At 41.3% G+C, this 27,421-nt stretch overlaps 1 protein-coding gene across 2 annotated transcripts in view; it reads left to right on the top strand.

Annotated features, from left to right (window-relative positions):
- ChAT (Choline acetyltransferase) overlaps window positions 1-27,421 on the top strand; it is a 290,787-nt gene that overhangs the window by 215,113 nt on the left and 48,253 nt on the right. The window contains exon 1 of one of the 2 annotated variants that reach the window (XM_071584492.1): window positions 2,988-3,273. The exons of the other annotated variant lie outside the window; for it this stretch is intronic. Coding sequence (XP_071440593.1) covers window positions 3,076-3,273 — 198 coding nt within the window. The 5' untranslated portion in view covers window positions 2,988-3,075. Of the gene's footprint in view, window positions 1-2,987; window positions 3,274-27,421 lie in introns of those variants that run through there. 2 annotated transcript variants of the gene reach the window in all.

Below are 27,421 nucleotides of genomic sequence, written 5' to 3'. Positions count from 1 at the left end.
GTGCACCACAGTCCAACTGTTCACGCCTTCAGAAGGTTTTCCCCCTTCGTGTCAAAGGCTCGATCGACTCGATTACATCGTCTCCCAATAACCACTCGTTTACCACTCACACTGGCCACCAGGAAACACTTTATAGTGCAAATTTGCGATAATTCGTTGAGAATGGCTCCCTTAGTTTCACGGTATTATCACGACGACGCTCGACGATTTGCTACCCCGTCGGCGCCAACTTGTCATCATGCCTTCGGACAGCCGACTAGAATTACCGTGAGATTAAGAGACCTCGCGAAGTTCAGAGTTTGTCCGCTTACAAAACGTAAACTTTTATTCATCGGAGTAATGTGAGTTTCTTAAAGTTAATTTAGATTGGCATCATTGTGAGGGAATATTATCATCTTTCCTCACAAAGGAAAATACCTTAAATTCAAAAAATTCACGTATACCTTATTTAGAAAAACGCAAAATTAATCGGTTTCTTTTATATTTCATTTTTTATTTGAGAAACGTGAAAAAAAATTGACGCGAGTTTTCGCGGTAGTAAATAGATTATCTTGTTTATATTTGAAAGTTTATTCTGGTATATTCCAAATGAAATCAGTTTTATCAGACTATAAATTAAAGCTTAACTCAATTTAAAATATGCTACAAAGTTTGCGAAGCTCGATTAAGTTAACGTTTACAGTTTCCCTCTCCAAGTCTGCTCCTGATTCCCTCCTGCTCCTCCCTCACTTCGTTCCTCTCTCTCTCCCTCTCTTGGCGACCGCAACAATAGAGCGCCCATCACTCGGAGGCCATTTTTCTCGAGGAGCCGCGGTGCTTGATGGGACGGAAGGCCTTCCTCACGTCCCCCTTGCGTCCTGTCGTCCCAAACCCTCTCGTTGGCGGAGCCGGAAGCGCAATCAACCCCAGGGGTGGCGGTGGTAGCCTCGGATGACGGCGAAAGAATTGAATCCAAACACTCTCGTCCCCGAGAGGAGATTTGCCGACGCGTGAGGCTTTATCCGCCGATTAATCTGCTTCCCTCTCGAGGGCGAAGTCGACGGCTCTCGCCCCGCGACCACCACCATCGCCGGCCCAACCCCCTCCGCTCGCGGAGAGACGGAATCCGGACTGAGAATCCTCCGCTCTCCACCACCGAATTGATTTCTTATTGAAAGTTTCCGGGTTTAGTCAAGGGCGCATTTTGTGTGAAGAGATTTCTGTATCTTTTCATTAAATGTCTCTTGTTCCAAGGGCCTGAATCGTCGAACAAAAGAATGGATCGTTAAAGCTCTTCCTAGACTCTGAAGCAGAATCCTCCGCTTTGATTTTTTTCTCTTTTTGGGTGAAATACATTATAAAAAAAGAACGTAATCCTGTGCTACTTCCCATATTTTTTATTTTTTAACTCGTAATATTTGTTCATTTATCAAAACCAACGCATCACGGATACCATGTTTTACAATTAACTAGACGAAGTACCATTTTCGGCTCAACTGTTGTGTTTAAGTGGGAAACCTTCTATGACTGTAAAATAATTGAAATCCGATCATCTTGAAAAATTAAATAACCAAAAATGTAAAATGTTACAATCACACGTATTCTTCCGCGCCGTGATTTGCATTGAAATTACTCCCGCGTCAGAGACCAACTCACGCAAGCCAAAAAACCCCACGCACGCACGCCATAACCTACAATACCACTCTCCTTTTAATTTCACCTTTCCAATTTTATTTTATTTTTTTGCGACGAAAGGGTTGGTTTTAATATTTTACAGAAATAGGGGATTTCTCGTTTCGGGATAATATTTTACAAATTCAGAGTGTTTCCTAAGTCTTATCGTTAATGTAAAATGGGGAAATAACAGTCGTACACACGAAAATGGTTAAGAAGAAATCTCATTGCCCCCACCAACATCATTACAATTTCCAGTCAGCTTTTATTCCCTCTTTACTCCGCTTTCCTGGCAGTCTCATTCATTTCTCCTACTTTGTTGAATTAACCTCATCTAGTGACAGTTTCGTGATTTCCATGGTGAGAATTTCTTCATCTCCTGTCTAATAAAAACGCGTATTTTTCAAGACATATTATGACTCCCGGTGTCTCAAATGAGTGCTCGCTACATAACCTAGTACGATGGGTCTAATAATACGCTTTCAACGTCATCCCTAAAGGGGAATCCTTAAAATTAATTAAATAGATTTAATATGTTATTTCACCTTCGCTCGATGAATGATTCCCAGCCTAGCTGCTATTTTGCATACGCTACATTATTATAGCAACGTTTTACAAATTTAGCTATGCTACGTTGAAAGCGATACTCTTTGAAAATCAATTCAACTTCGTGAGGATCCCATATACTAGCAGCATATTTTAAATGAGGCCTAAATAGCCTAAGATATCATTGATCTTTAACCTTCTCGTCACATTTTCCCAACACTTCTCTAATAAATCCTAATTTTTTGTTAGTGTGTTCACATAATCCCGGCATATGTTTCACCCAGGAGAGATTGTGATTGAGGGTAACGCCTAAGTATTTAGTCGAGTCTAGCAATACCACTACTTCGATGGCGAGCGCGTTTCGTAGTTGTATTATACCTCAACACTTTCAGCTATTTCTAATATTGTGTAAAAAGGTTTGGTTATCTTTTCACTTGTGAAAACAGCTTATTCTCATTAAAGAAACGTATTTTCACGGAGTTATGCCCGGCACCCAGTCTCCGGTCGCTTTAAATTACCAGGAGCTTTAACGTCAAGAGATTTGCACAAGGAGGTGTTTAAATAAAATAAGGAGGAAGCAAAACCGTTCGATGGGGAAGGTGATGTGGAGCTGCAACTTGGCCGTGCTGCTTACTTTGAGTAGTGCTGAAGGCGCCCGCTTGGTCCTTTCATAGCCCTCCTCCCCCACTCCCTCCTCGGCGTGGGACGCTCTGGAGGAGCTTCCATGAAAGGGTTCAAGAGAGCACAGAGGGAAATTGTCGCGGGAGGAGAAGAAAGGGCGTCGTCATATTTTCTGCCTCGCCGGGAGGATGTTTTGAGTGAATCGGCGTGTCCTCCATCACTCTCTCCGCACAACGGAGCGAGGACTGCCTCGCCATGTCGGACGGACGGCGACCAAGCGAGGGAATCGAACCCGGAACGACGGAGGAAAGGGAGGAGCCCCCCCTCCTCCCTCCGTCCGAGGGTGAGCCCACACCCCTGGAGCGCTGGGTGTTCACGAATGGGTTTGCGGTGGTGCGGGCGGCGGAACAGGGCGAGGCGGAGCGGATCTGTTGGCCATCGACGTCGGAACCGGTGAGTGGGACCGGACACCACGCTTGGAGGCGGTGGGTGCCATCGACAGCACCAGTGCTAAACAAAATCGGCTGCAGACAGTGGTGTCAATTACCTAGCATGGTTCGCTGTGGTTCCTCCATTCCGTCCGTGTCTTCCGCTTCGTCTATTAAGTCCCTCGTCATGGTCCATCGTCAGCTGTGTCCTGCTAAATTGCGCAATTTTATTATCCACAGATATTTTATTTCAAACGGCACGGGTGTCATCGTGCTGTGACACCTTTAGGTTGATCATTCTGAAGATTTCAAGAAGCGACGACACCGATTCTTGAACATACAATCACTGTATATTCGATAGCAAAGTTGTGTGCGTATGTTGGGCGCCCATAAGCGCCCATTACCATTGGCTTGAATTAGCTTTGCAGTTCATAATTTGTAAGTGCATGAATATGACGTAAGCTCTCGCTCCTCCCCCTTGTAACTGCTACCACTTTTTTAACATGAATCTCAATCTCCTTTTACTCTTTTACCGCTCATTTTCCTTCTATTGAAATCTTCGGCATGCCTTTACACTTTGAATTCAAGGCCAGCACAAGCTCATACGCAATGAGTTTTACTTTATATCAGTGGTGATGTATTTCTTGAGTTCTTTCAAGGATGACTTCGTAAACGCGAAATTCAAAAGACCAAATGGTTTTAAGGTCCCCCTGATTTACATTTATTAATTAAAACCTATGTTTATGAGAATATCTTCTTCGCTAAATTAAACTGAAAGCTTGTTGTTGAGAAAAATGCCAATTCCGAAGGCCTGTCTGTTCTTGTATAATGGAATGGACAAAATGTAATTAGGGAAATAGTCGGTCGTATGCAGCTGGATCTTATTGTCGTCTTTAACAAGGCAACTCTAATTTGATCTGTTTTAACATTTGAATGTCTTTTGATTTGGTCGCCTTCTCATAAATGGGTTTGACATTTTCGACAAACCGCTTCAAATAGTAAAGGTTTTCAGTAAATTATGAATATATATTTAATTAAAAGTTGATCGTTGGAACCAATGGCGAACTGTTATTGAATAATAATTTTCCGTCAGTCGCTGTTTTTCCTGATGCTTGATCAAGGAGGAATTAGGAAAAGAGAATTAATAAGGAGTCTTAAATAGCATTGAAAGGAAACGACCCTCACTCCCGCTAAAGATATGGAACGGAAGTGGGAGGAAAAGCGTCCTTGTGTTTCTCGTGTCGACGTCACGAGAGACAGTTGAAATGAGGCCGCATAAAAACCTCTGTGACACAAATGACATGACTCCCCGAAATAATAATCTTTCCAAGGATTTATTTAGTCATATAAATTTAAACGTCGCTCGATATGAGGTGCGACATTTAATAAATGTGCTCATTGGCTAGATAAAATTACGAGTGGCCGATTTTTAGTTGGGAATTTTTTTAGGCAATAAAATGCCCACATCACCCCGTCAATCCCATATTAATTCCTAACTAAGCAATAGTTGATCAATATGCAGCGTAATTTAACACATATATAGTTGTAAATCCGGATAAGTTGATCCTGCATGCCAAAATTTCATTTTTCACCTTGCCCGATATCAGGTTAACATAATTGATGGACGGATCGATGGGGAAACTAATGAAGCCTGACCGCAAGGCAGTGGCTTACGTGAGGATTCAAAAACAAACTCCCTCCAATTAGTGATCACGTATATGAAATTTTCTGGCTCCAGATTACGTTGAAAAGCTCTAGTATTGAATTGAGTACAATGGTTTACCGACGAAAAGTCTTTCCGGGCTAAATTTGGGGAAATGGGGAGGGAGATTGGGGGGGGGGGTGGAGGAATATCCACCTCGTCACGTCCACAATTCGTCCAAGAGGAAACGAGGTCAGGACTTCATCCCCGCTTCAACTCACCCTTCGCCCAAAAAAAGTGGGGAAAATAATAAAGACTGAAAATGTCCCCATTTTTTAAACCCATGCTCGACTTACACCATAAGCAAAAAACTGTGAGAGAGTTCACCTTCAATTGTCGAGGTAGGTCGCAACGGAGAGGAATTTCGAGGCACGTGCTGGGATAATTGAGACCTCCGGCGAAAGAAAGTGAAGAGAGGGACATTTGTTCCAAGGTGGTCCATCTATGCTGAAGGAGAAGAGCTGGCACGTGTTGGGACGCCGTGGAAAAAAACTCGTCCCCACCCTCCGAATCCTCCAGCAACCTTTAAATCCTCCGTAGTTCTCGTAACCCTGCCCAAGAGATCTTTATTACCTTTTAAAATAAAGTATGCCAGAGGAACATAAAATTTGAATTTCCGAGTACCCCAAGAAATTCGTATCGTTACAATAGATTGTAAATTCCACGTTCACCTAATCACAAAATCTTCCTCTATTCTAGAATTGGCAAATAGTAATTTTTCATATACTACACTTTTATTGTTATTTTGAATTGAAATGTAACGTTTGGTACAGGGTGCGGCGACATAACTTCCTTTTTTGAAAGCGTTTTGCTTTCAAAAAAGGAAGTTTGGTTTGAAAAAATGAAGTTATGTTGCCGCACGCAGTACATAAAGGAGGGTCAAAATTTTGTTCATTCGCGTATTTTTTCTTTGCATTTTTGTGTTCCAGTTGCGATATTTTTCCTTAAGTCATCTTCTGCCTTTCGTACTCGCAAATAGGAAATTTGCTGAAGATTGGCTTTCAATAAGAGAAAAGCAAAAAGAAACCGACATTAAAATGAATAATCGCCATCAAGTTCAAGAATGGACCCAATATGGACCCTTGAGGAATAACTCTTTATTTTCCGTTTTTTATTACTTTTTACTACTTACTACTACTGACTGAAGGGTCCGGGGTTCAAATTCAAAAACTGCCTTTGGGCAACCCCACCTAAATTCTAAGCGGTACGATTTTCTATTTTTTTACAATTTTGTGCGAAATCAAATGGTGACAAAGTAAGAGGAACTGGCCCCCGTTTATGTGAATGTCATGTACCGCGAGGATAACTTCAGGATGAGCTCGACCATCGCCGATTTCACGTACCTTATGGTTAATTACTTCGGTTTGGTAGGTTAATGAATGTTTCATATTGTTAAAATGTGTTTTTCCGCCATGAAATCAAGGAACAACATCACCGCGTTGGCTATTTTTTTTCTTTTACAATTATTTACTTTTCTCCGTAAGTAACGCCATTGAGCACATGAATATCAGTCTCAATTTGCCAACTAAGGAATCTACTCTCCTTCCTAAATGATTTCGCAACTTAAGGAAATTAACGTAAGAGATAAACCTGTGCCGTATTTTCGTTATGTTACCAGCACACTTCAGTAACCGCTTCTGCTTCTACATATGCGCTCCACTCGTTAGATTCTCTGTTCCTTAATATATTGTGCCCTGGCCCCTTGGTTTTTTTCTGTAGCCATCTATGGAGAGTCAATGCTGTAGCCTCATTCTGCCCACCCCTTTGCAAGTATTTCACTCGGTGACGAGCTAAAGCAAGTGACGCGAGTGCTCTGGAATTGCTAATTGGAGGTAAGATCGCTCTCCACAATTACGAATGCGGTATGCGATGACGATTCGGTGTTCGTGGCATCTCCACAACCGAGCACCCCACTCACGCTCACTGAAGACACGAGTTGACCATCCCGTGGCGCCTCAAGTTTCGCCACACAACTATTTGCACTCGATCTTACTTTTTTCTTGTATTGCATGTCCTCTCTGCTAAAGAGCGATATTAAAGCTCCTACGTCTTCGCTTCCTCCCCTACATTAAGAAGCAGGGCAGCACCTTGCAGTTATTAACGTCTGCGTAAATTCGAATCTCAGGAAATAGTAGGGAAAAATATTTATCATAATTATTTATCCACCACGATAGGATTAAACATCTTTGCACATTTCCACACTATACTCAACTTAACTGACTTCTTCAACTTCTATAGTATACCGTTGTACCGTGCTAGCCACCGCTAGAGTGTGTGGCAGGGGAAGACTTGTTTCATCCTCAAACCCATCTTGAGAGTTGTTTCATTCTATTACCATGGATATTATCAATTTTCACACATTACGGCAGTCATAATATCTTAGCTTGTTTCTTACCTATATGCGTAATGCTTCCTATGTTACTGCATTTTGCGTTGGATTTAATAGCTATTTAAAAAACATGACCCACGATACACTTGCGACAAATTTCAATTAACTTCATTCTTTCATATCCCCATTTTCATAACCTATCGGTCAAGATTTTTCCAGATACCCTTAGAGGATATTTGGTGGAAAGGAGTGAGTGGGGACGTGCTCCTCCTCTCTCGTCCTAAAATTTGCCCACCCACACCACCTCGTTCCCAACCCTCCCCACTTGCAACCCTCCGAGTCAATCCCCAGCGCCCTTCCCCCTCCTCAATTGCGTCCCATCCTACACACACACACAGAGGACGCACCTCATTTAACCCCTGTTCCCTCTTTTGTTTTTCCATCCCTCGCTTCCCTTCGCGACAAGGGCCCGCCACCCTCGAGAAGTACCCCGGAAGGACTATCGACCCACGCACGCCCTTACCCCCTGCAGCCCCCTCTTCGCCTCACCTGCCGACCACTCCCGCCCTTTTCGCCCACCCCAACCCCTTCCCCGCCCTCCCTTCCCCCCTTCTCCCTCCTTCGGTCAATCCTCCCAACACGAGTCTCACGTTGTGCTGAAGGGTGTAATATTATAACTCCAGTTTTCTTGATGATTTTCAGAGCGTTACTTTGTGTATGACTCGGAATATTGGCCGACGAGACAAGAGGATAAGCTTATTTTGGAGGCTTTTGAGAATCGAGAATATAGAACGGATCCAAAGGAAATCAACCGAGAAAGTTTTGGCGGAAGAGAGAAAGCTGTTGGGGAAAATTCTACAAACGCATGAAATGGGGAAGCAACGCATATTGGGAGAGTGAATCGAATATTGGAGACATCGGAAGAAGGGAGAATTATGTTGCGTAATCGAGGCAAAGGGAGAAACACGTTGAGTATTTTGTAGGGGATGAATGGAAGCAGGACGCATATATAGATGAAGAATATTTAGTTTATTATAGTAAAGGATGTTCCTATATTTAGTGAAATATTATACGGGAATTAAAAGGCAAGTAGTGGTTAGTCTTTGTGTCCATCTGAAGACTATTTTCTCTGATACCCATTTGTAATACTAATCACGTTTCGTGGCGTGATTTACAAGTGGTTTATGTGGGCTTTCATTTGCAGTATCCTAAAAATACAATAATTGCTTATGGATATTCAATGATTTAGGCAAGGCAAGATTTTTTTCGATGCCATTAACCGTAAATGACAATGATTAATTATTAATCAATTATTTTTCATCTTCGGGTGGGTAAAAACGTTTATTTTTTTACTTTTCAAACATAATGTCAAGTAAATATATGGTACTCTTACCTATACTCGTTTTTACCATAGCCACAGCAGATCAACCCATTAAATAGCGATGTCTTAGGAGTAAATACTCGTATGAAAAGGAGAAAGATGACAGAAAAAACTTCAAATGCTAATCTCGCCCCACAAATAGTCGGTTATATTTCTAAAGCTCTATTATACCTACTTTATATCCTGCTCACTTTCGTTTGCTGTTTTTGGAATGTTTATTTTCTCGCGAAATTGTTTTTCTAATCATGGCATGGTTTATATTATTTCATTACAAGGGGGATCCGTTCAGGGGGTAATTTGTTCCTTCCTCATTTATTACCCCTCCACACTCCTCCCCGGACTAACACTCCCCCGTCCCATGCCGATATCCCATCAGCCGCTCCCGCAACCACCCCTATCCGGGACACCCTCCTCCAAAGCGGAGGGAGCGAAATGGGAGCAGGGATTGCGGTGGTCACGCGCGGCAAGAAGGACAGGGGACCAGGGGGTTGCAAGTAATCGCGGGAGGCGGCTCGGGGGTGCACTAACAATTAGAGGAATATGGGAGGTGGGTCAAAGGGCAGAAGTGACCGAATATTAACATTTTACCTTGAAAGGCACCACGTGTCAGGTGCTAGGTCACCATCCATTTGAAGTAATTGGTGATTGATGGCATTCGTGAAGTTCAATTTATAATTATTAATTTGGAATCAACAACTGAAGACAGGGCCGAAGTAACGCCACCGGATTGCGCTCGCATTTAAATTTAAACGCTCTGCATTGTCATCTAACGAAGAACCAACCTTGTGACTCTGCTGCTCAGCTGAGTAGATTATATTATATTATGCCATGCTCGGCCCTACACTTTTTAAATCATTCATTCTCCATTTCCTCGCCTTCCAACCCAATTGAAATTTTCGTCAATTTCAGTTTCATTTGCATCTCTTCCCCTCCGAGTCGTATTCCAGTTTTCCGAGTACCCTATTCACCTTTGGCATCTGTCCCGCATGCTTCTTGCTACATTTTTTGCAAGCTCTCAACGAAATTCTACACAATTCTTCTTCAATCCTGTTATAAAGTCCTTTGATGGACTTGTTGACGAGGTTGTGTATTCTAAGGGTGTACACCTTCCAAGGGTTGTGTATCAGAGGTACACTTAATCAAACTCTGGAATATAGACGCATTTATAAGTAAGTGCGAGCACAGCACGCTGTTTAACTGGCGTTGACATTGCAACAAAACATGTGTCCATACTTCCACTTCTCAAAATACACTGGATGAATTTAACGACCTCAAATCTGCGCATGCGTGTTGAGGGGGAATTTTACTTCCACATGCCACCAGGAGTGCTTCTGAAGATCATTTTGTTTGTGGTCTACAAGCATGTGTGCATTAGTTTTCAGCCTACCCTCGTGTATTGGGTAGAACTGATTGCTATAAGGCTTCCAACGCTATCAAAGAGTATGATGCAGTTTTCAGATTTACTTTGTGAAAGCAATTCATGATTCAAAAGAATGCACTGTCTTATTCCACATGAATTATACATAAATGTGGTCATGCAAATTGTATTCTTTTGAGTCCACCCCAAGAGCTTATCAGTCCGACTTATCGTCGTGAAGCGTACTTGATGAAAAAGTATTATTGCTGCCGTTTCTAATGCAGTTTTCAGTTCGGTGAGGGCATCGTAATTTCTTAATAAATGTACCGAGGTTTATTTTCACGCCGTACCATTCTCAACTCTTCAATTTCAAAGTCAAGTATTTGTAAAATGAGCGGGCAAATAAGTTTTGAAAAATCCCCTTTATTTTGCGGGTGTGTATGTTCGTCTTTATGTAGATATGCATACAGTCGTGAAGTGAGTGTCTAAAAAGCGGATAAAAGACAAAAAAGAAGAACATAGAATTTTTGGGAATCGAAAGCGGCCTCTTCGTTGTAGGAATAACTTCATTATTGACTACACGAATTAGTTATTTCAAAGAGATAAACTGCAATTTTTGCAATACATTGTTTTTAAATATATCCAATCAACTGAGTATTTCGAAAATCGATAAACAAAAAAATGTTGGCTTAGGTACTCAAAAGTTTAATTATCCCAGATATTATTGATTCCGGAAGAAGATAAACCAATTGGACTCTCCCCTGTTCACAGCAGTTAGCTGAGATTATAATAAAAAGTTTCTCACAACGGATTATATTAACAATTTCGAAGAAAAAAAAGATATTTTCCATTATAATAGAAGAGACAACTCTGTAAATATTTCAAAGAATTTTCAAAGTAATATTGACCATAGCTTCGGCAAATATTGTCATTATCTAGGTGATTTTTTGATAATGACACGCCTAAGCAATGGTCAGCAAAATTTGAAAATACAGTGAAAAAATTATAGAATTTTTTTATTTTATTATGATGGCTACTTATTAGAATTTTTCACGTCAGTCATAGCATCTACGAGTTTGATAACAGAGTAATCGAAGACGTTAGTCATTGTGGAACTGAGCATGAAGAGACTTCCAGGGAACATCTGATGCAAACTGGCTTGGAAGGGAGCCACGCGACGGTTGTCGGATCGATGGTAAATTTAAGTAAGGTTTTGACCCCACTCTGCCATGTTCTAAATGAAAAAATAAGATGGAAAACAGCATCGGGATATACAAGCATAGATGCAATACGTGAAGAGCAGATGGTATGGCCACATACGCCAAAAGTGTGAGAATAGAGTACCACTGAAGGCTTGGGAATGGCATGCGGAGGAGAGGAAAAAGAAGAGGGTCAATGAAAATATGACAGCAGTAGAGTGAATGAGAAATGGTTCTAAGGATACTCCATAGAATATAGGTACATCCTGGAGATAGTAATGAGAAGCAAAAATGAGGCCGATGATGCAAGAAATAGCAAATATAAAACCAAAAATACTCGAATTATTTGAATAATTTCGAGTTTTATAAATGCCGGAACGAATTTCCTGGCAAGTTCGGAATGTTCCACCTCTAAGGCGGAGCTATAATGTTCCACCCATAATTGACTAAATCGTGCTCACAACCGAGGACACACATGAATCCGTCAAATTCGTCCGCTTCCCCTCTTTCGAGAGAGAGAGAGAACGTGCAAAAATCACGCTCGTCGGAGGGTGGGGCGGGATTTTGGGCGTCCAAATCCCTTCGACACCTCTGGGCACCTAATCCCCGATCCCATAACGCGATTTCCAACCCAATTAAAGCGCAAATCCTGCGGCTAACACCGACTCCGCCCCTGGAACTCACTTGAGAGGAGCGTAAACCTTTGGCCTGTTAACTGGGATTTGGAACCCATCTCTCCTCTCCCCTACATCCACACCATCCGCCGCCAACACCACCATCGCCATCCCCCCCCCCGCGTCACGCTCAACCCTTGCACCCCCACGACCTAGCAGACTCCCCTCCCTTCTCGACCCCGCCACGCGGCTCTGCCCGTCGATCTGTGTTCATTCATCCCCTGCATTAACAGTCTCCCCTTCGCCGCCACCCATCCCTCCTCGGAGGAAAGAGATTGAGGGGCGCGACTCGCATTGTTCGATAAAATGAAGATCCTCAATCGGAATTACGATTAAAAGAAGACCAGAGTTTTAAATCACTCGTTGAGTTTTCATGAAACTCAGCTAAGACCCGGCAACGGATGAATTTTAAGTAACCTTGGATTGATGAAAGAGGAAGAATTAAACTTTTCGTTTGTACGAAATGGAATTTTTACTAGTTTCGCTACACTCTAGTATCACCTGTATCTGTTACATAAGTGTATGATCATTATAGTCCGGATGATGCTAAGGTGTAGCGAAACTAGTCAGCAAATAAAAATTCTATTCTCGGGAAACGCAAAGTTACTATATTTTTCCTTGTTCATCATAGTAGATATTCCACAACCTCTGATTTGGATGTCGCAGACTTGTAGGGGGAAGGTTCGTTTCAATCGTAAAAGTTAACTCATTCGAGTCAAATGTTAAATATTTTTAACTGAGTCAAGTTAAAATTAAAATACCGAAATATTTATTTAAATTTAATTTAAATCAAAATTAAATGATTAATCTAAGTTAATTAGACAAAAATATTTTACGAGACAAGTGCACGGAAAACTTGTTCCTTTCTCGAAGAAAGAAATGAATGATCGTAGAATCTGGCGGACAGTTATATTTTTCTAAATACTGTAAAAGTTCCGCGTTGAAGATGAAATTCCGGTCTAACCCATTTTGCCTCGCAATGGTGCCAGCCTAAAATTATTTTTATGAGGACGTCTTTCGTTCAAGCAATGAACCTTTAGTTGTTATTTTAAAAATATTTTTCCAATTAAATAAACGCGTCATTTTTTGACTGTGTTTTAAATTGGAAAGGCATCGGTAAATTTAATTAACAAGTTAAAAGCTACGCGAAAAAATGCCTTGTACAGCGTGCTAACTTTTAACGCCTTAAATAGGCACTAACCAAATATTATCAGTTGAAGGCTGATGTAGTTTCCTGCTGACTTGATTTTTCGCTAGAGCTAGTTAAGAAAATTGAGGATTGAAATTAATAACAGCCAGTAATGACATTAGATAAATTACAAAGAACTACTACCTAACCATTATTCGTCTTTAACGCTGACACAGAAGGAATAGCTTCACCCCGTATTACACTGGTAGGCGAGCTTATAACAAGAAGATAAGCAAAACTGACTGCAGAATAGATTGTTAAATTGAATCATTTTTCCTTTGCACTGTCAACAGCATTACGAACAGCATCACGTACGACTTGTCGTGCGACGACTTGAATGGCGACTAAGACGTAGGCGAGTGGTAACATGGTAAGATATAGATGCAGGAATAATTCACATATGCATGCGGGTAGGCCCCAAGGCCATTCCCACCCCCCGCCCACCTTTTCCCTCTTGAGCAACCGATCCATTTCCGTCGCCGCAGTTCTCCTCATGCGCCCTTTACATTCTCCCTCTTAACGTGAGACAAAGGTTTCACTTAATTCTGCCGGACGCTGTCAGTGCTTCACCCTCCTCCGCAGTTCGCCTTTCCTTCCGTCGCACCCCCACCCAGCCCTCACACCCCCTCCACCCCCCCCTCCTCCTCCCCCACCTCCCTCCCCGACCACTCTCTCCCCCCCACACTTCTTCTCCATCCCACAACCGCCTCACAAAAGCAAATCGACAGGGATCCGAGGGCAAACAGCCCGGGGGGGAGGGAGAGTGGGATGGCGGGGGTATTGGATTCAGTGGTTCTCGTCCTCAGAAGGGGTCGTTTGCTGTGATGTGGTGGAAAGAGAATGGGGAAGAGCGTCCGACCTTTTATCGCGGCCCTATACGTCGCCCTCTAAGGGATATGTACGTATTCGTCGACTCACCTAGACATATTACGTTCACACTCACGTGTTACTTCATACGCACATGGGACATGAGCAGTAGATGAAGAAAGAGAAACCAGCCTCAAAAGAGACCTTGTCCCATACCTTTTCCCCGAGATTCTTCTTTGTGTTCGACGCTTAATTGTCTCCGATGCTTTCATAGCCTTCGTCCTTATTAATTTCTCCTTCAGATCCCTTATTCTTCATACAGGAACCTTTCCTTATATTTCTCTCTCTCATATTCTCTCCTGCTAACAAGAACTTTCGGGAAATGCGTTTTTTTCGGTCAAACTCCTACCATGATGGTCATCTTCAAACCCGGAAAAATTTTATAAATTCCATCTCCACTCTGCGCGCATGTTCACGTTTGGTTGAAAGAGTGACTACTAATTGTCTCAAATCCCTTGCAGGGTGTCAGAAATATATTTGTGCCAATTATTATTACTAGAATGCCTCTTCGTTTCTTTTTCCGGTATGATTGTATCCGATCCTGTGCGTGCAAATGATAATTACACAATGGTTTGTAATAATTTGAATGAGTTGAAAGAAATCGAGGACAGCTGGTCATAGCTTAAGATAGAGACGAAGATCATATGTTTTAAAGCAAGGTGAAGTTGACCGTCAGAAAGGTCAGAATCGTCCTGCGTCATGCCTCTGAAGTATCAAGATTGTCTTGACTTCCGCCATCGTAAAAACAGGCATAAAAACTCCGACATATAAAATATGAAATAATCTGATTTCTAAAATCCTTAGATCAAATAAATTAAATAATAAATTATCGTCATCTGAAATGTCACTTTGGTTTTATTTCGCTAATATGAAATCGTCGGTAATGCTCAATGATATTGCTTTCTGCTAATAGAAGTCCCTACTGTCAGAGACTGATCTTTCTGATTCTCACCCAGGTGAAAACCCAGGTTCTCGCTCAAGTTCAATCAGCAACGGGTTGCATGCTGGTGATTCATTTCTGTTTACATTTGAACCGGTGGAAGTACCACGTAAAATATTTTATACACTGATAAAAATTTCTAATTGGCGCATAGCATTGAGTGTTTACAGCCATTTGGGTTCTTTGAAGTTAAAAAATAGGCCAATCTTGAAAAAAAACGAAAGTACCCACATTATATGTCAATTTCTTATTGAAAGAAGTTTATAAATAAAGACGTTTATAACAACATAAAGTTTTTTTTTATTTTTAGGCTTTCGGGCTATCATTATAATATAAAGAGTATATGCGAGGTATTTCATCATTTTAATATTCGCCACACACGTAATAAACTGTAGTTATTAAAGAAAACTCCGCTTAAGCAGATGTCGAGTTCTAAACACTTTAATTGAGGATGAGTGTTGGTAAAAACTAACTTGTCCTGGGATGCACGTTATAAACCCTCAGAAATTCTCTACGGAATCATTTTATTTCGTTTTCAAAAGTGTTTCAAAACGTTCATTTTTAAATATTTTGAATATTATTATGCATCTCTTTCCTCTTTCAAGAGTGCTGCTAAGATTTATTTTAGACTACATTTTTGCAATTTGCGCGACCCTTGATTTATCGTCTTGAAATGCATCCAGTGCAATGGTGCAGTTATCGCCAGGGGATACACTACGCCTACATGTTTACGTGCGTGCTAGAATGCATTAGGAGGTTCCTTGATAGTCTTGGTTGTAGGGGATGGGGAGAGGGGAAAGGGGATGGGGAGTTATGCATCATCACCACGTGTACGCGGACGGGAAGGATTCTGGAGAGGATGGGTTGGATGGGGGGGGAGGGGGAAGTGGCGCGGCGAGAGGGGAGGGGTCGCCCGTGTGAAGAGCGGCAGGTGTCCCGACAATGAGGCGCGCGCGCGGTGGGTGTGGAGACCCCTGAACCGCAGCCGGGGGAAGAAAAATCGCACCCCCTCCCCGCGGGCTGTCTTCCACTCCCCTCCCCCCGCCCTTGCTACGTGCCGATCCCCTTTTCCACTCCCCCTCGTTTCACCCCTGGGGGTGCGAGCGAAGGCAGCTCGAGAGGGATGGTCGTGGGGTTTTCCGAAGGGTGGGTGGCGACAACCCGGATACCACCGCGGCTCCCCACCCTCCCCCATCCCAGGGTTATTTATGATCAGATATGAGAGGGGAGGGTTAGGGTGGCACGGGAGGGGGTGGGATTGGGGGAATTTGGTGGTGCAAGATGTTCCGGAGTGCATGGAAAGTCAAAGACGGGCAGACGAAAACAAAATATATACTATGCTCAAGTACCTTAGATTTAAAGCCTTGAGTGACCTATATATATATATATATATATTATATATATATATATATATATATATATATATATATATATATATATATATATATATAAAACATCAGGACGGCGCAATAAAGAACAAAAATAGAGCAGATAACATGTAAAAGGACACTCACATTTTAGAAGGTTTTTAGCAGTCTGACCTGAAGAAAACCTCAGAGAAGACCGAAAGCTCAAGCTTTCAAAATGTGTCTTTTTACGTGTAATATATTTTATTCTTGCGTTCTATTGTACCATCCAAATTTTATATTACTCTCGTGAGTATTTCTACAAATTTCAGACTGATTTAAAGGTTGGTTTGGATTTGGCAGCCATTCGAGTAAGACGTGTTCCGTGATTTTCGCTAAGATGGAAAAAGAGCTATATCGTTCGGTAATTCGCTTTTTGTTTTTGGATGGGAAGAAATGCGAGGAGATAAAAGCAAAGTTGGATGCTGTTTATGGGGACACTTCGCCATCTATGACCACAGTTAGATATTGGTTCAACGAATTTAAACGTGGGCGAACATCTGTTTTTGATGAGGAGCGACCAGGACGCCCGGCAGACATGGTTACCGTGGAAATCATTCAAAAAGTCCACGCCATGATTCTCGCTGATCGACGAACGAAAGTTCGCGAAGTAGCAGAGGCCGTTGGTACGTCGACCGGAACGGCAATTAATATTTTACAAGATAAATTGGCGATGAAAAAATTGTCGGCCCGATGGGTGCCGCGATTGCTCACGGTGGACGACAAGCTGATCCGCAAGTTGTCGCCGCCAAACTGCATGAACTACGGTATGAATTGCTGCCGCACTCCCCGTATTCACCTGATCTGGCTCCCTGCGACTTTTTATCATTCTCTAACATGAAGAAATGGCTCACGGGAAAAAATTTAGCTCAATCGAGGAAGTTATTGCCGAGACGGAGGCGTATTTTGGAGAGTTCGACAAATCCATTTTTTGGAGGGGTTAAAAAAATTGCCCGGCACGTTGGGAGAAGTGTATCTTTCTAAAAGGGGACTATGTTGAAAATAAAAAAAATTTTGAAAAAATGGTTTCTTTATTTCTAACACGGGTACTTATTGAACCACCCTCGTAATGAGTCATTACTTCTATTTCTTCCGATGAAGACGGAGTTGAATTCCATTGAAATGATCACGAAATAACGTGTGAGTGATCTTTTTATGTGTTCTTATTTTACTTGTTGCTGTTTTTTAGTCAACAATTCCGTGTTATTTCGACGAAATATCATTTATATATATGTATATATATATATATATATATATATATATATATATATATATATATATATATATATATATATATATATATATATCATAGCCGCGCGATGTGACTAACCTTATATTTAAACCTTGGAAGCATTCACAATTTTGGTTTTTGAATATTTTGCTGGCCAGACCAACTCTCTCAAATGATTGAAGAAAACTCAGTCCATATTAATTATTAGTCCATGACTCTCCGCGGTTCCCCTTCCCCATAATCTAATTTTTTAATCAATAATATTTTGTCATTTTCGTTCATCTTTAGTTCCTACCCTACGTGGCCATTGTTATCGACACCAGTGATCGCAGTGGCATTGAAATAAAAATAATATGGCATCATTATACTACTGTCATTTTACCGTTAGGGCCATGTTATCTCTTTAAATGAGACTGATTATTGCATATCTTGCTTGTTTCAGTATGTTTCTTGAAATTCGCTGACCTGAGAATTTTTTCTATGTCATCTTAAAGTGAAAGCCAATAATTCAATAGATCCGCAGAGGAAGGAAATGGCTAAAATACTTAAAGGCAAGAGAATCATTAATAATTTTCCTGAAAGAAGGTTTCGTGGAGCGATGATTTCAGCCACTTACGGTTACTTAAGCCGGTGATGGAAGAAGGGAAGTTGTGGGAAGGGCCCCTGAATAAATTCCTACGAAAAATAAATACTTAATGAATATTCCGTATTTAGCGGTTACGATGAGGCGCCGCGCGTGGAATTATGGCAACGGCTTCATCGAAATGTTATGATTTGCACAACATCACTGGGCAATCAGGAAAAACTGGAGGATTGATGATCGGTAAGGATGTTTTTTTCCTTCTACGAGTTTCGGGAGTTGAGAACTGAAAAATGAAAGAAGTGTGTGTAAGTGGCGGACTTCATTGTATTGTTCGCTGAAACTCATCGAAAATCACAGAGAGCAAGTATTAGCGTATTATGATGTAGGTACGTTGTGTTCTCTAAGAAGCGGGAAGACTTTGACTCCCGCATCAGGCAAGGATTAAAAGTACGTAAGGACTGTCAAAATCATATTCTCACTTCATATGTGATCTTCCTATTCTAATTAATTTTTCAAACATCCCCGGTGATTAATAAAGTATGGAATAAGGTTTTGTGTACAGTCTTGATAAATTATTAAAGATTGATGTAATCCTCGAAATAATTCCTTAGATTGGTCAACGAATATTTCAATTGTCTTAGGAAGATCGAATGGGCTATAGCCTTAACATGGCGGATCGAATTGTGTTCTGACGGCCTTAGGACGGTCCCGACGGTAAGAATAATGATTTCTCCTTGCGTAGTCCCCTTTGCCGGAGAAGTTGAAGAGTAGAAACCAGACGAAAGATCATTCGGGGGGCTTCTGGTTTTCAAAGAGGTGACCCTTCGAGGGGTTTCGTCGCGTTAAAAACACAATTGAGAGAAACAACTGGAAATTACCTCAATTATTTAACCCTTATGATTAGCTTATGATAGACTCAAATATGAGTTTAAGAAGTTTTTAAGGAGGAAGCTGCCCGCTGGGCCGTGTGTCGTTTCCGACAGCGGGAGAGGCTTCTGTGCTCGTCATCACACGAAATCCTTACTAACCGGAAACGACAGCAGCACCAGAGGAGCCGAGTTAGAGGGCCGAAATAAATAGAACCATGTCTTGGAATTTAGGGCAATGTTGAGGACTGGAAAATTAGAAAATATGAAGTGTAAAATGGAGAAAGCAAATACACGTATAGATATTCTATGACTGCGGGGAGTGGTATGGAATAAGAGCGGGGATTACTGGAGTGTACAGCCCAGAGGAAAAGAGCCAGCGGGTGTGGCAGTAGTATTGAATAATAAAGGTAAGAAAAAGCGTAGTAAAAATAGAACGGGAGAGTAATAGGATGTTAATAGAAGAAGTAATATCTTGGCCATAGAGCTTGGTCTTATTTCAGGTATACATTTCAATAAGCATTCATAGGAAAGAAGATACATATGGACAAGGTATGTGATCGGGGAGAATGTAACAGAGTTCTGCAAAAGTAAAGGTAGTGAGATTTTCAACAAAATGAATAAATAAGTAGGGCATTGAAATCAGAGAAGTTAAACCAGAGTATGTGGAGTAGTTTGTTTATCTTGAGAGTGTTTTGAACCGATAATGAAAGTAGGTCAATGGAAGGAGGATTGCGTCAGGCGAAGAAGCGTTCACAAAGAGAAGGGATTTTTTGGCAAGGATTCTAATTCAAGATGTTCGTTCGGAAATATTAGTGAAAACTTTTATATGGAGCGAGATTTATTGCGGCGCGGAAACGTTATCGTTGAAGTAAGGTGATAGGCGTAGATAGGGATGCGGGTGTGGGGGAGTTGGACGAGGTGAAATAGAAGGAAAGAAAAGTAAACGAGGAAGTGCTAGGCGTGGCGAAAGTGGAGGGAGGGCAGTAAAGTCGGATGCAGAGCATTTTGATCAGCAATGGGATGTTGAAGATTGATAGAGGGGAGAACTTTGGGCAAGCGAGGAAGGTGTAGGAATAGGATAGGCACGTTTAACAGAATGGAGGAAGTACGTACAGGGTCGCACCCAAAAGTGGTAGGACTGATTTTTTTGCAAGAATTTTATTGACGATATACTTACATCGACTTAATAATCTTCAAAGTATGCTCCTTGAGCTGCTACACACTTAGTATAACGTTGCTGCCATTCCCCGTTCGCCCGCTTGAAATTTTCTTTGGGGATGCCGTTGATGACCCTCGTCGAAGCCTCTTGAACGCCCTTTATCGAGTCAAAACGTCGTCCCTTGAGCTGTCTTTTCATCAGGGGGAAGAAGAAGTCCGGTGGTGCCAGATCTGGAGAATAGGACGGGTGCGGCAACGTGGCAACGCCGTATTTGGCCAGGAGCTGTCTGACGACGAGCGCGCCATGGCAGAATTTTCGGCACCATCTTGGCGCACACCTTGCGCATGGCCAAATCCTGTGAAATAATGCGTTGGACGTTGGATGCAGACAGACCCAACTGGTCTGCAATTTCTTCACTGGTTAAGCGTCGGTCTGTGTTCAGCAGTGTCCTCACTCTGTCCACATTCGTGTCGGTTCTTGCCGTCGACGGCCGTCCGGAGCGATGGTCGTCTTCAACGAGCTCCCTACCCTCTTTAAACAACTTGTGCCACTCAAATACTGTGGAACGGCTTAAGGCAGTGTCCCCATAAGCATGCTTGATCATATCGTCGTCGTGCTTGATCGTATAATGCCGTCTTCCCGAGTTTCGCACAAAACTTCACGGAATAATGTTGCTCTAAATTCAGTTTCATTTTGTTTTTCGACGCGGACAAAAAACTTGCTTCACTAAAAACGGTGTCCTCACTCAACGACAGCCCGCAGGTGACTGAGGTTGGTGTTTGTCTGTTGCTAAGAGCCCCCTCTACCTTACCCTGCCAGGCAGACCCCCCTCCACTGCTCCGTTCGTCGCCAGAGAAAATCTGTCCTACCACTTTAGGGTGCAACCCTGTATATGCGGAATTAAAGAGGGGCTTATTGTAGTGACGTATGCCAGGTTGTGTGTTTTTAGGGGAGGCAAAGAAATGAACCACTGTACCATGGTATCTACTGTGTCCATCCAAATTGTACCTTAACCAGTAGAACACCAAAAATAAAAATAATCTACATCAGTCTTTCATGGAATAATCAATTGAAGTGACCCTTTTACCTTTCTCAATAGTTATTTCTTCTTGAATAGTGTTATTAACATGACACCATCACTCAAATGGCCGCTCCTCTGGGGTTAGATTCCTTTAAATATTAAAATGGTAGTTCACCAACTAGAGCAGATGGAGTAGCATCGGAAGTGTTTCGGACCAAAATGATCAAAGTAGTGGGGACGTAAGCAATAGAATTGTATCGGGCAAAGAAGCTTTCGCAAGGAAGGGATTGATGACGGGGACGTTTGGGTGAGGGAATATTAAGAAAATGCTCGTTATGACATTGAAATAAGTTATGCTGAATTCGATGGTTTGAGGCTTTACTTTGTGAAAATTCATGCTCACTGGACAAACAAACTTGGTATCCATAGTCCACCTGCCCACCTAGCAAGAGTATGCGCGTATATTTCCTGGCCATGCATGATATTTTACACCCGATGATATCACCTATGCACCGGAACCGGTAGTATTTTAATAAATTTTTTGTGTGAAAAAAATAAGTTTACTTATTCAGTGGAGAATGGTTTTTTATGGCATTGAAACATGGTCGTTGAAACAAGATGATAGGCGTAGATTAAAGGCTATATAGATGTGGGTGTGGACTCGGATGGCTAAGGTAAGAAAAATGACCGTGGATTGGGTAATAAATTTTTAGACGATGAGTTTTGGAAAGGTGATAATAACAGTTATTATAATAATTAATTTGCTATAGACATCCTTGTGCGAACTTCCTAATGAAAAATAACCACGACTCTAGAGAGGGTCTATTTTGTTAAATATAAATGTTAAATTCAAAGTAAGGTCACATAGTATGAATAAACAAGTAAATTGTTAATATTTGCCGGTAACTAGTTACAAAAAACTTTTTAAATTCCCCTAACATAAATACTAGTATGTAATCTTAGGATCACACTCTTAAAGGTTATTGGTAATGATCGAAATAACATTAAATAACTTTAGTTTTTATGTTCTTTTTTCAAATTTTCTTGTTAATATCTGATTATTGTGTAATGTTCGAGTCCAGTTTTCTTTTATGTCATCTAAGGATACTCCAAGGCTGCATTCCAGATTCCTCACATCCCCCTTCATATTTTGAATGAATGTATTCTCATTCTATACCCTATTTTGTTCTCCTTACAACACTTACTTACATATTTGTTTCTCTCTTCATTTAGCATTGTCCGACCGCGGTAGGGACATATTCGGGTAAAAATTAGTTTGGTGTATATTCACTCCCTGCAACACACCCAAGTGGTGGCTTGCAGGATTGTAAAATATCAAATATCATTTTTTTGCTTAAAATTTTCCCTTAAATTTGTATTCCTGTATTCCTTATTCGTATTCCGCATATTTTAGTTATCGATTGTTCACTTCTCAAAGCTAATGCGTATCAAAAACGAACACTCCAATCTTCCCACCTCGAGGAATGGACGACCTTCTCTGAGAAAATGATCGACCAACGGTTCAGAGAACATTGAATAAATACATATTTTAAGTGAAATCATATATTTTGTCTAAGGAATTTGTGCAGATGGGACGAGGTTGGAAGTATAAAAACCCTTGTTGCCGTGTGAGGGCAATTGATGGAAGCAAAGTTTAAATCGAGTTTAGGTCCAACTCTAATCTACCCATCATTGCCACATACAATGTAAACACATATTATATGAACAATAGCTGCAGTTCAATGATTTCACGCAAAATATTTCGGCTACAAATCTTTAACACAGGATTTATTGGAGAGTGGCACTTATGTGACGAGGCAAATACTGTCACGTTACTTTTAGTTGATGGACAATTGTCATTCTCTTTCCTTTAATAATTGCCTTTTCCGCATCATTTATTGTAGTATTTCAGGTCAGAAGGAACTGGTAAAAAACTAACCTATTTGCTCAGTACGGGGTGCCGAGTCATCGTCATTTCGCAATCGGAAACTTCTCAGTGAGCGCCCGGCAGTGGAAGGAATTGTGTCCTCAATTTCGTCGTTTGCCCACCATTCCGAACTTTCTCGTCCCTCTTGAGCACGGGGGTGACATCTCTCGGTTGTTTCCTGAATCCGCTCCGTGAAAACTCGCTGGCGCACCTGAGATCGATAAGCGAAGCGGCGAGGAAGGTGTGCGAGATGTTCGCCCGCACCCCCAATCCGACGAACGGGAACCGGGGGAGACAGGAGGGGAAGAGAGACGGCGACGTCGAACGCACCCGCCACAGTTTTCAGGGTATGCATATCCAGAAATTACGAAATGTAGTCGTCGAAATATTTAGACCAACGTAGCAATGACCCAATGAAATAATAAATTTTGCAGTTCCCACTATATAACTACAATATTAGCCAACGCACAGCCTATTTCTGTGAAGACCTTCGTCTGTTACATTTTCATAAATTGAAAATGAGCTGCTCATTAAACTGCAGACCAAGAACCATGTGAAACTTCCTTTCAATGAAATTTAAAACTTTTAATATTTCACATAAAAAAAGTCCGTTGCCTAATTTCTCAGTCACTGTAGCGTATAATAATATTTTTTAAATAACGAATAGCAAAAGAATTTTAAAAAAAATATAGATCCAATGACTTGGAAGAACATCAGAAATAAAAATAAATATTATTTTCAGTAGGAAAGATAAAGTGAATGCTTGAAAACCACATATATTCAGGTCTGTGTGTGATAAATTAGTTATCAATTTAATCACAAGAGATCCAGATTAGAAGGTATACATTGAAAATAGCGATGGAATTGAAAGATTGCTTAATCTACTGAGATCCAATGGATAAAAATTTTGATTATAGAGATGAATTATGAAAAATCATTATAGCACGCTTATTAACTTGCTATGTTAGCTTATATCTAATTCTATATTATATCTCGTTAGTTCTACAGCATTAGCACGCCATTATACTAACCGTACATGCCAATACCGTCTATATAATATTGCTCATGAAATTCTCAATTGAAATAAAATCAAGATAATTAGCAATCAATTATCAGCAGGCTATACGTTTATAATCTACATTTTGAATCCTAATTGTTAACGAAATTTAGATTCAACATATTACGCTTATTTATTGGCCAATTTCCATTCTGCATTTCCTGTGGCGTGTGATAAATATGTACAGAGATAATTTGCCTATCCTTATGCTTTTGTTTAAGAATGATAACGATGGCGATTCGCGCATTTTTTTGATTCCTAAATTCTTTTCGAAACTGAAATTCCACGTGGGGGAAAAAACGGCGCCATTCAGCGGACCGATTCATTCACTCGGCGTCCGTGGGATTCGCATGCCCGTGCATGAAAGGTTCCGCCCAACCCTCCCCCCCCCTGCACCCGCGGAACCCTCCCCTCCATAACCCCTCCATTTATTAATTTCAATCAAGTCCGTGCGGTACGCCGACCGGGCTTTGCATGCGCCCCTCCCCGCCACCCTCCCTCTCCTTGCCCCAACGATCGACTTCCATTTTAGAACCGAGAGTTTTCCTCTTCCAACCCCCTCCAATGCATATGTGTATTCTGTCGTCCATTCCTTTTTTGACTTCCTTTTGAATGAATGCGAAATCCAACTACGCGATGCAAAGGCAAAAGGGAACGAGGACGGAGAGACCGGTTTTCCAAGTCACGGAAATTCACAAAAGGTTTCCAAATTCTTTTTTTTTTCGAGAATCTCTTTGATTTCTAAAACCGCTATGTTTAGAAATGAGGACGCATTTTACTATTCAAAATTACTTTTCTGAAGTATATAAAGGTAGAAGGCCTAGTCATGAAACGATTCCGTACCTAAAAGTCTTATTTTAAAGTTATGAAGACATTATATCCTTTTTTATGCGGTTGCAAAAAAATGAACGGTTCTGTTGCATGTAGTATTATTCCATAATAGGGTAAATGTATTAAATCGCTCAATCATGTCAAAATAGTATATGGAAGACTTCCGTGGTGGAGTAGATAGATGTATAGATAGAGGTCTTTATTTGGGCGAAATTGAGACCAAATAGTCCCTTCTTCCATTTAACCCATATAGATATAGATACCTGAAACGCGGTTTTTACCGTTCTTCTCGCGTGGTATCTTCTGGCTGGATGACGGTTCGCAGGAGTTAGCCCTCCCAATGTCAAACCGGTTAATTGGCGAAATTCACTTCAGACCTAACCTTGCTGACTCCGGCACGCCGGCAAAACCGTCATTTAGCCAGAGGGAAACACGCGGGAGGAACCTGAAGACACCGGTTTCGAGTCTGAATAATGTCTAAATAAGATTAAAATTTCAATTATTTAGTTTTGAATTTTATTATTAATAAAATATTTTGTTGATTTTTAAAAACAGTGTTAGTGGTTTGTTTTTTTATTGTGAGGCCCAAAATCGGTGTCTTGGTAATATCATTATAATATTCAATGATCGAATTTTCTGTTACCGATTTTCACGAATTCAAGTTATTCGCACTGATATGTGACTTTATACGTTATCAGTAGACACATTTTTACAGAACATATACTTCAAAATACATAATTTCATTCGATTGGGTTCGGTTTTCTCGCTGAACTATTCAGCGAGAAAACCGAGTCCCTCATGTCTATGCACCCAGGCCTGTAAATCTGCGGGTCTGCCCCGAAGTCCAACACGAGGTGTCTGAAGTATTTAGGTGCAGAAGATAGAAAGTCAAGGGTAAGAATGAAAGTAACTATTGGTAGATATACATAAAGATCAAGCGGCAATTTTCTTCCGATATTCAACAAGAAGGACATATATTTTTAAAACAAATATGCATGGGAAAATTACATATTTAATTGGCATAATTGCGATGGGCATCATTTTTTTATTTCACGGATTATTGGTCGTTGAGACCAGAGGATAGGCGTTGACTTATTTGTGGATGGGGAAGATAGAGTGGACGGAAAAGAAAGTAAATGGAGAAGTAACAGGCATGGTTGGGGGAAGATAGTGTATTTGGGATTAATTCAAAGCAATTGAGTAAAGTGGATGGAGAGTGCTTTGATTGTCCCGAAGTGCTAAAGGCTCTACTGAAAAGGAGACTGTTAGGCAAACCGCAAACGAATCCAGTCGCCCTGAACTCGTTTGCGGCTTCGCTTGTGACTCCCTCTAACACGAATATTTTCCTCGCTGTAACAATTACAACTAAATGTTGTTTTTTGATAGGGCAAGGATATTCCCCTCCCTCTTGACGATTGTAAATGTCTGAAGCAGTTGTTTTTTCTCCATTTTCTCTGTGGGTGTAGTTTTGTGGAGTTATTGGTTGCTGTCATCTCGTTGCCAGGACGCCGTGCAGCGCTCTTCTTTTTTACGTGTGCTTAAGTCATGCTCGCATCCGATTTGTGGCTGCGGTAAACGTTAATGGAAAGTGCTCCAATCTCTTTCTCGTGCAAATTCTCGTGCCATTTCATTTCAATTCCACATTCTTTGATTTGGACTGAGAGGTAAATACGCTCGAGGGCCATGCGACCTAAAAACGCCTGGTGAAACGGGTAAACGAATTTTCCGGTGAAACAACTTACCATTCAAGATCCTCGAACTCCTTTCTTGTGATTTTCATGGTACTCTTTTAATAATGACTTCAATTAATTTTTTTTTAAAGTATCCAACTTTTTATATAATAGTTGATAGTTTTAAATCAACCACCAATCAAAATGAGTTCGTATTTGTGAGAAAGAAACACGGAAAGGTGCGCGTGCGAGGTGAAACGAATTATTCAGCTTTTAATTTTAATTAATGCTTTTCATGTTCCGTTGAATGATGGCCCGATCTGAGCGCTTATTTTTACAGTATACTTCTTCTTAAGAAATCATTGCTTGGCGAGGAAAACCATTTCAAGTCTTAAAAACAGCGACTCTGCAAATTTTATTCTTGATTTATTGTCATACGATCCTGGCCACAGGGTCAGGATTGCAATAAAGTTAATCCCACGTCGAAAGCCCTCACAGAAGTGGACTCCACCGCCGACTCGTAGTTACATAGAGGCTCGAGCCCCACTTTGGGCAGGTACTCACGTCAAGACTGTGTCCCGCGAATAGCTAGTTTGGTTTGCAAGTTGCAATTGGGTTATATGGTAAAACCGACATCCACTCCGCATGTCTTGCTGAGGGAGCGGGCGGGCGGGGTATTGTTTTCGGGGGAGGTGGGGGGGAGAGAGCCCTTGGAGCACGTGGGGCTCATTGGGAGCGGAGTAACATGAAGCACTTGGGAGGGGGTCGGTCGAAGGGTAGA

Source organism: Hetaerina americana, unplaced genomic scaffold (assembly GCF_022747635.1).
Source record: "Hetaerina americana unplaced genomic scaffold, ioHetAmer1.1.p SCAF_19, whole genome shotgun sequence".
NCBI lineage: Eukaryota > Metazoa > Arthropoda > Insecta > Odonata > Calopterygidae > Hetaerina > Hetaerina americana.
Note: the sequence above shows the minus strand (reverse complement) of the source record. Positions and strands in the feature narration are given on the sequence as shown.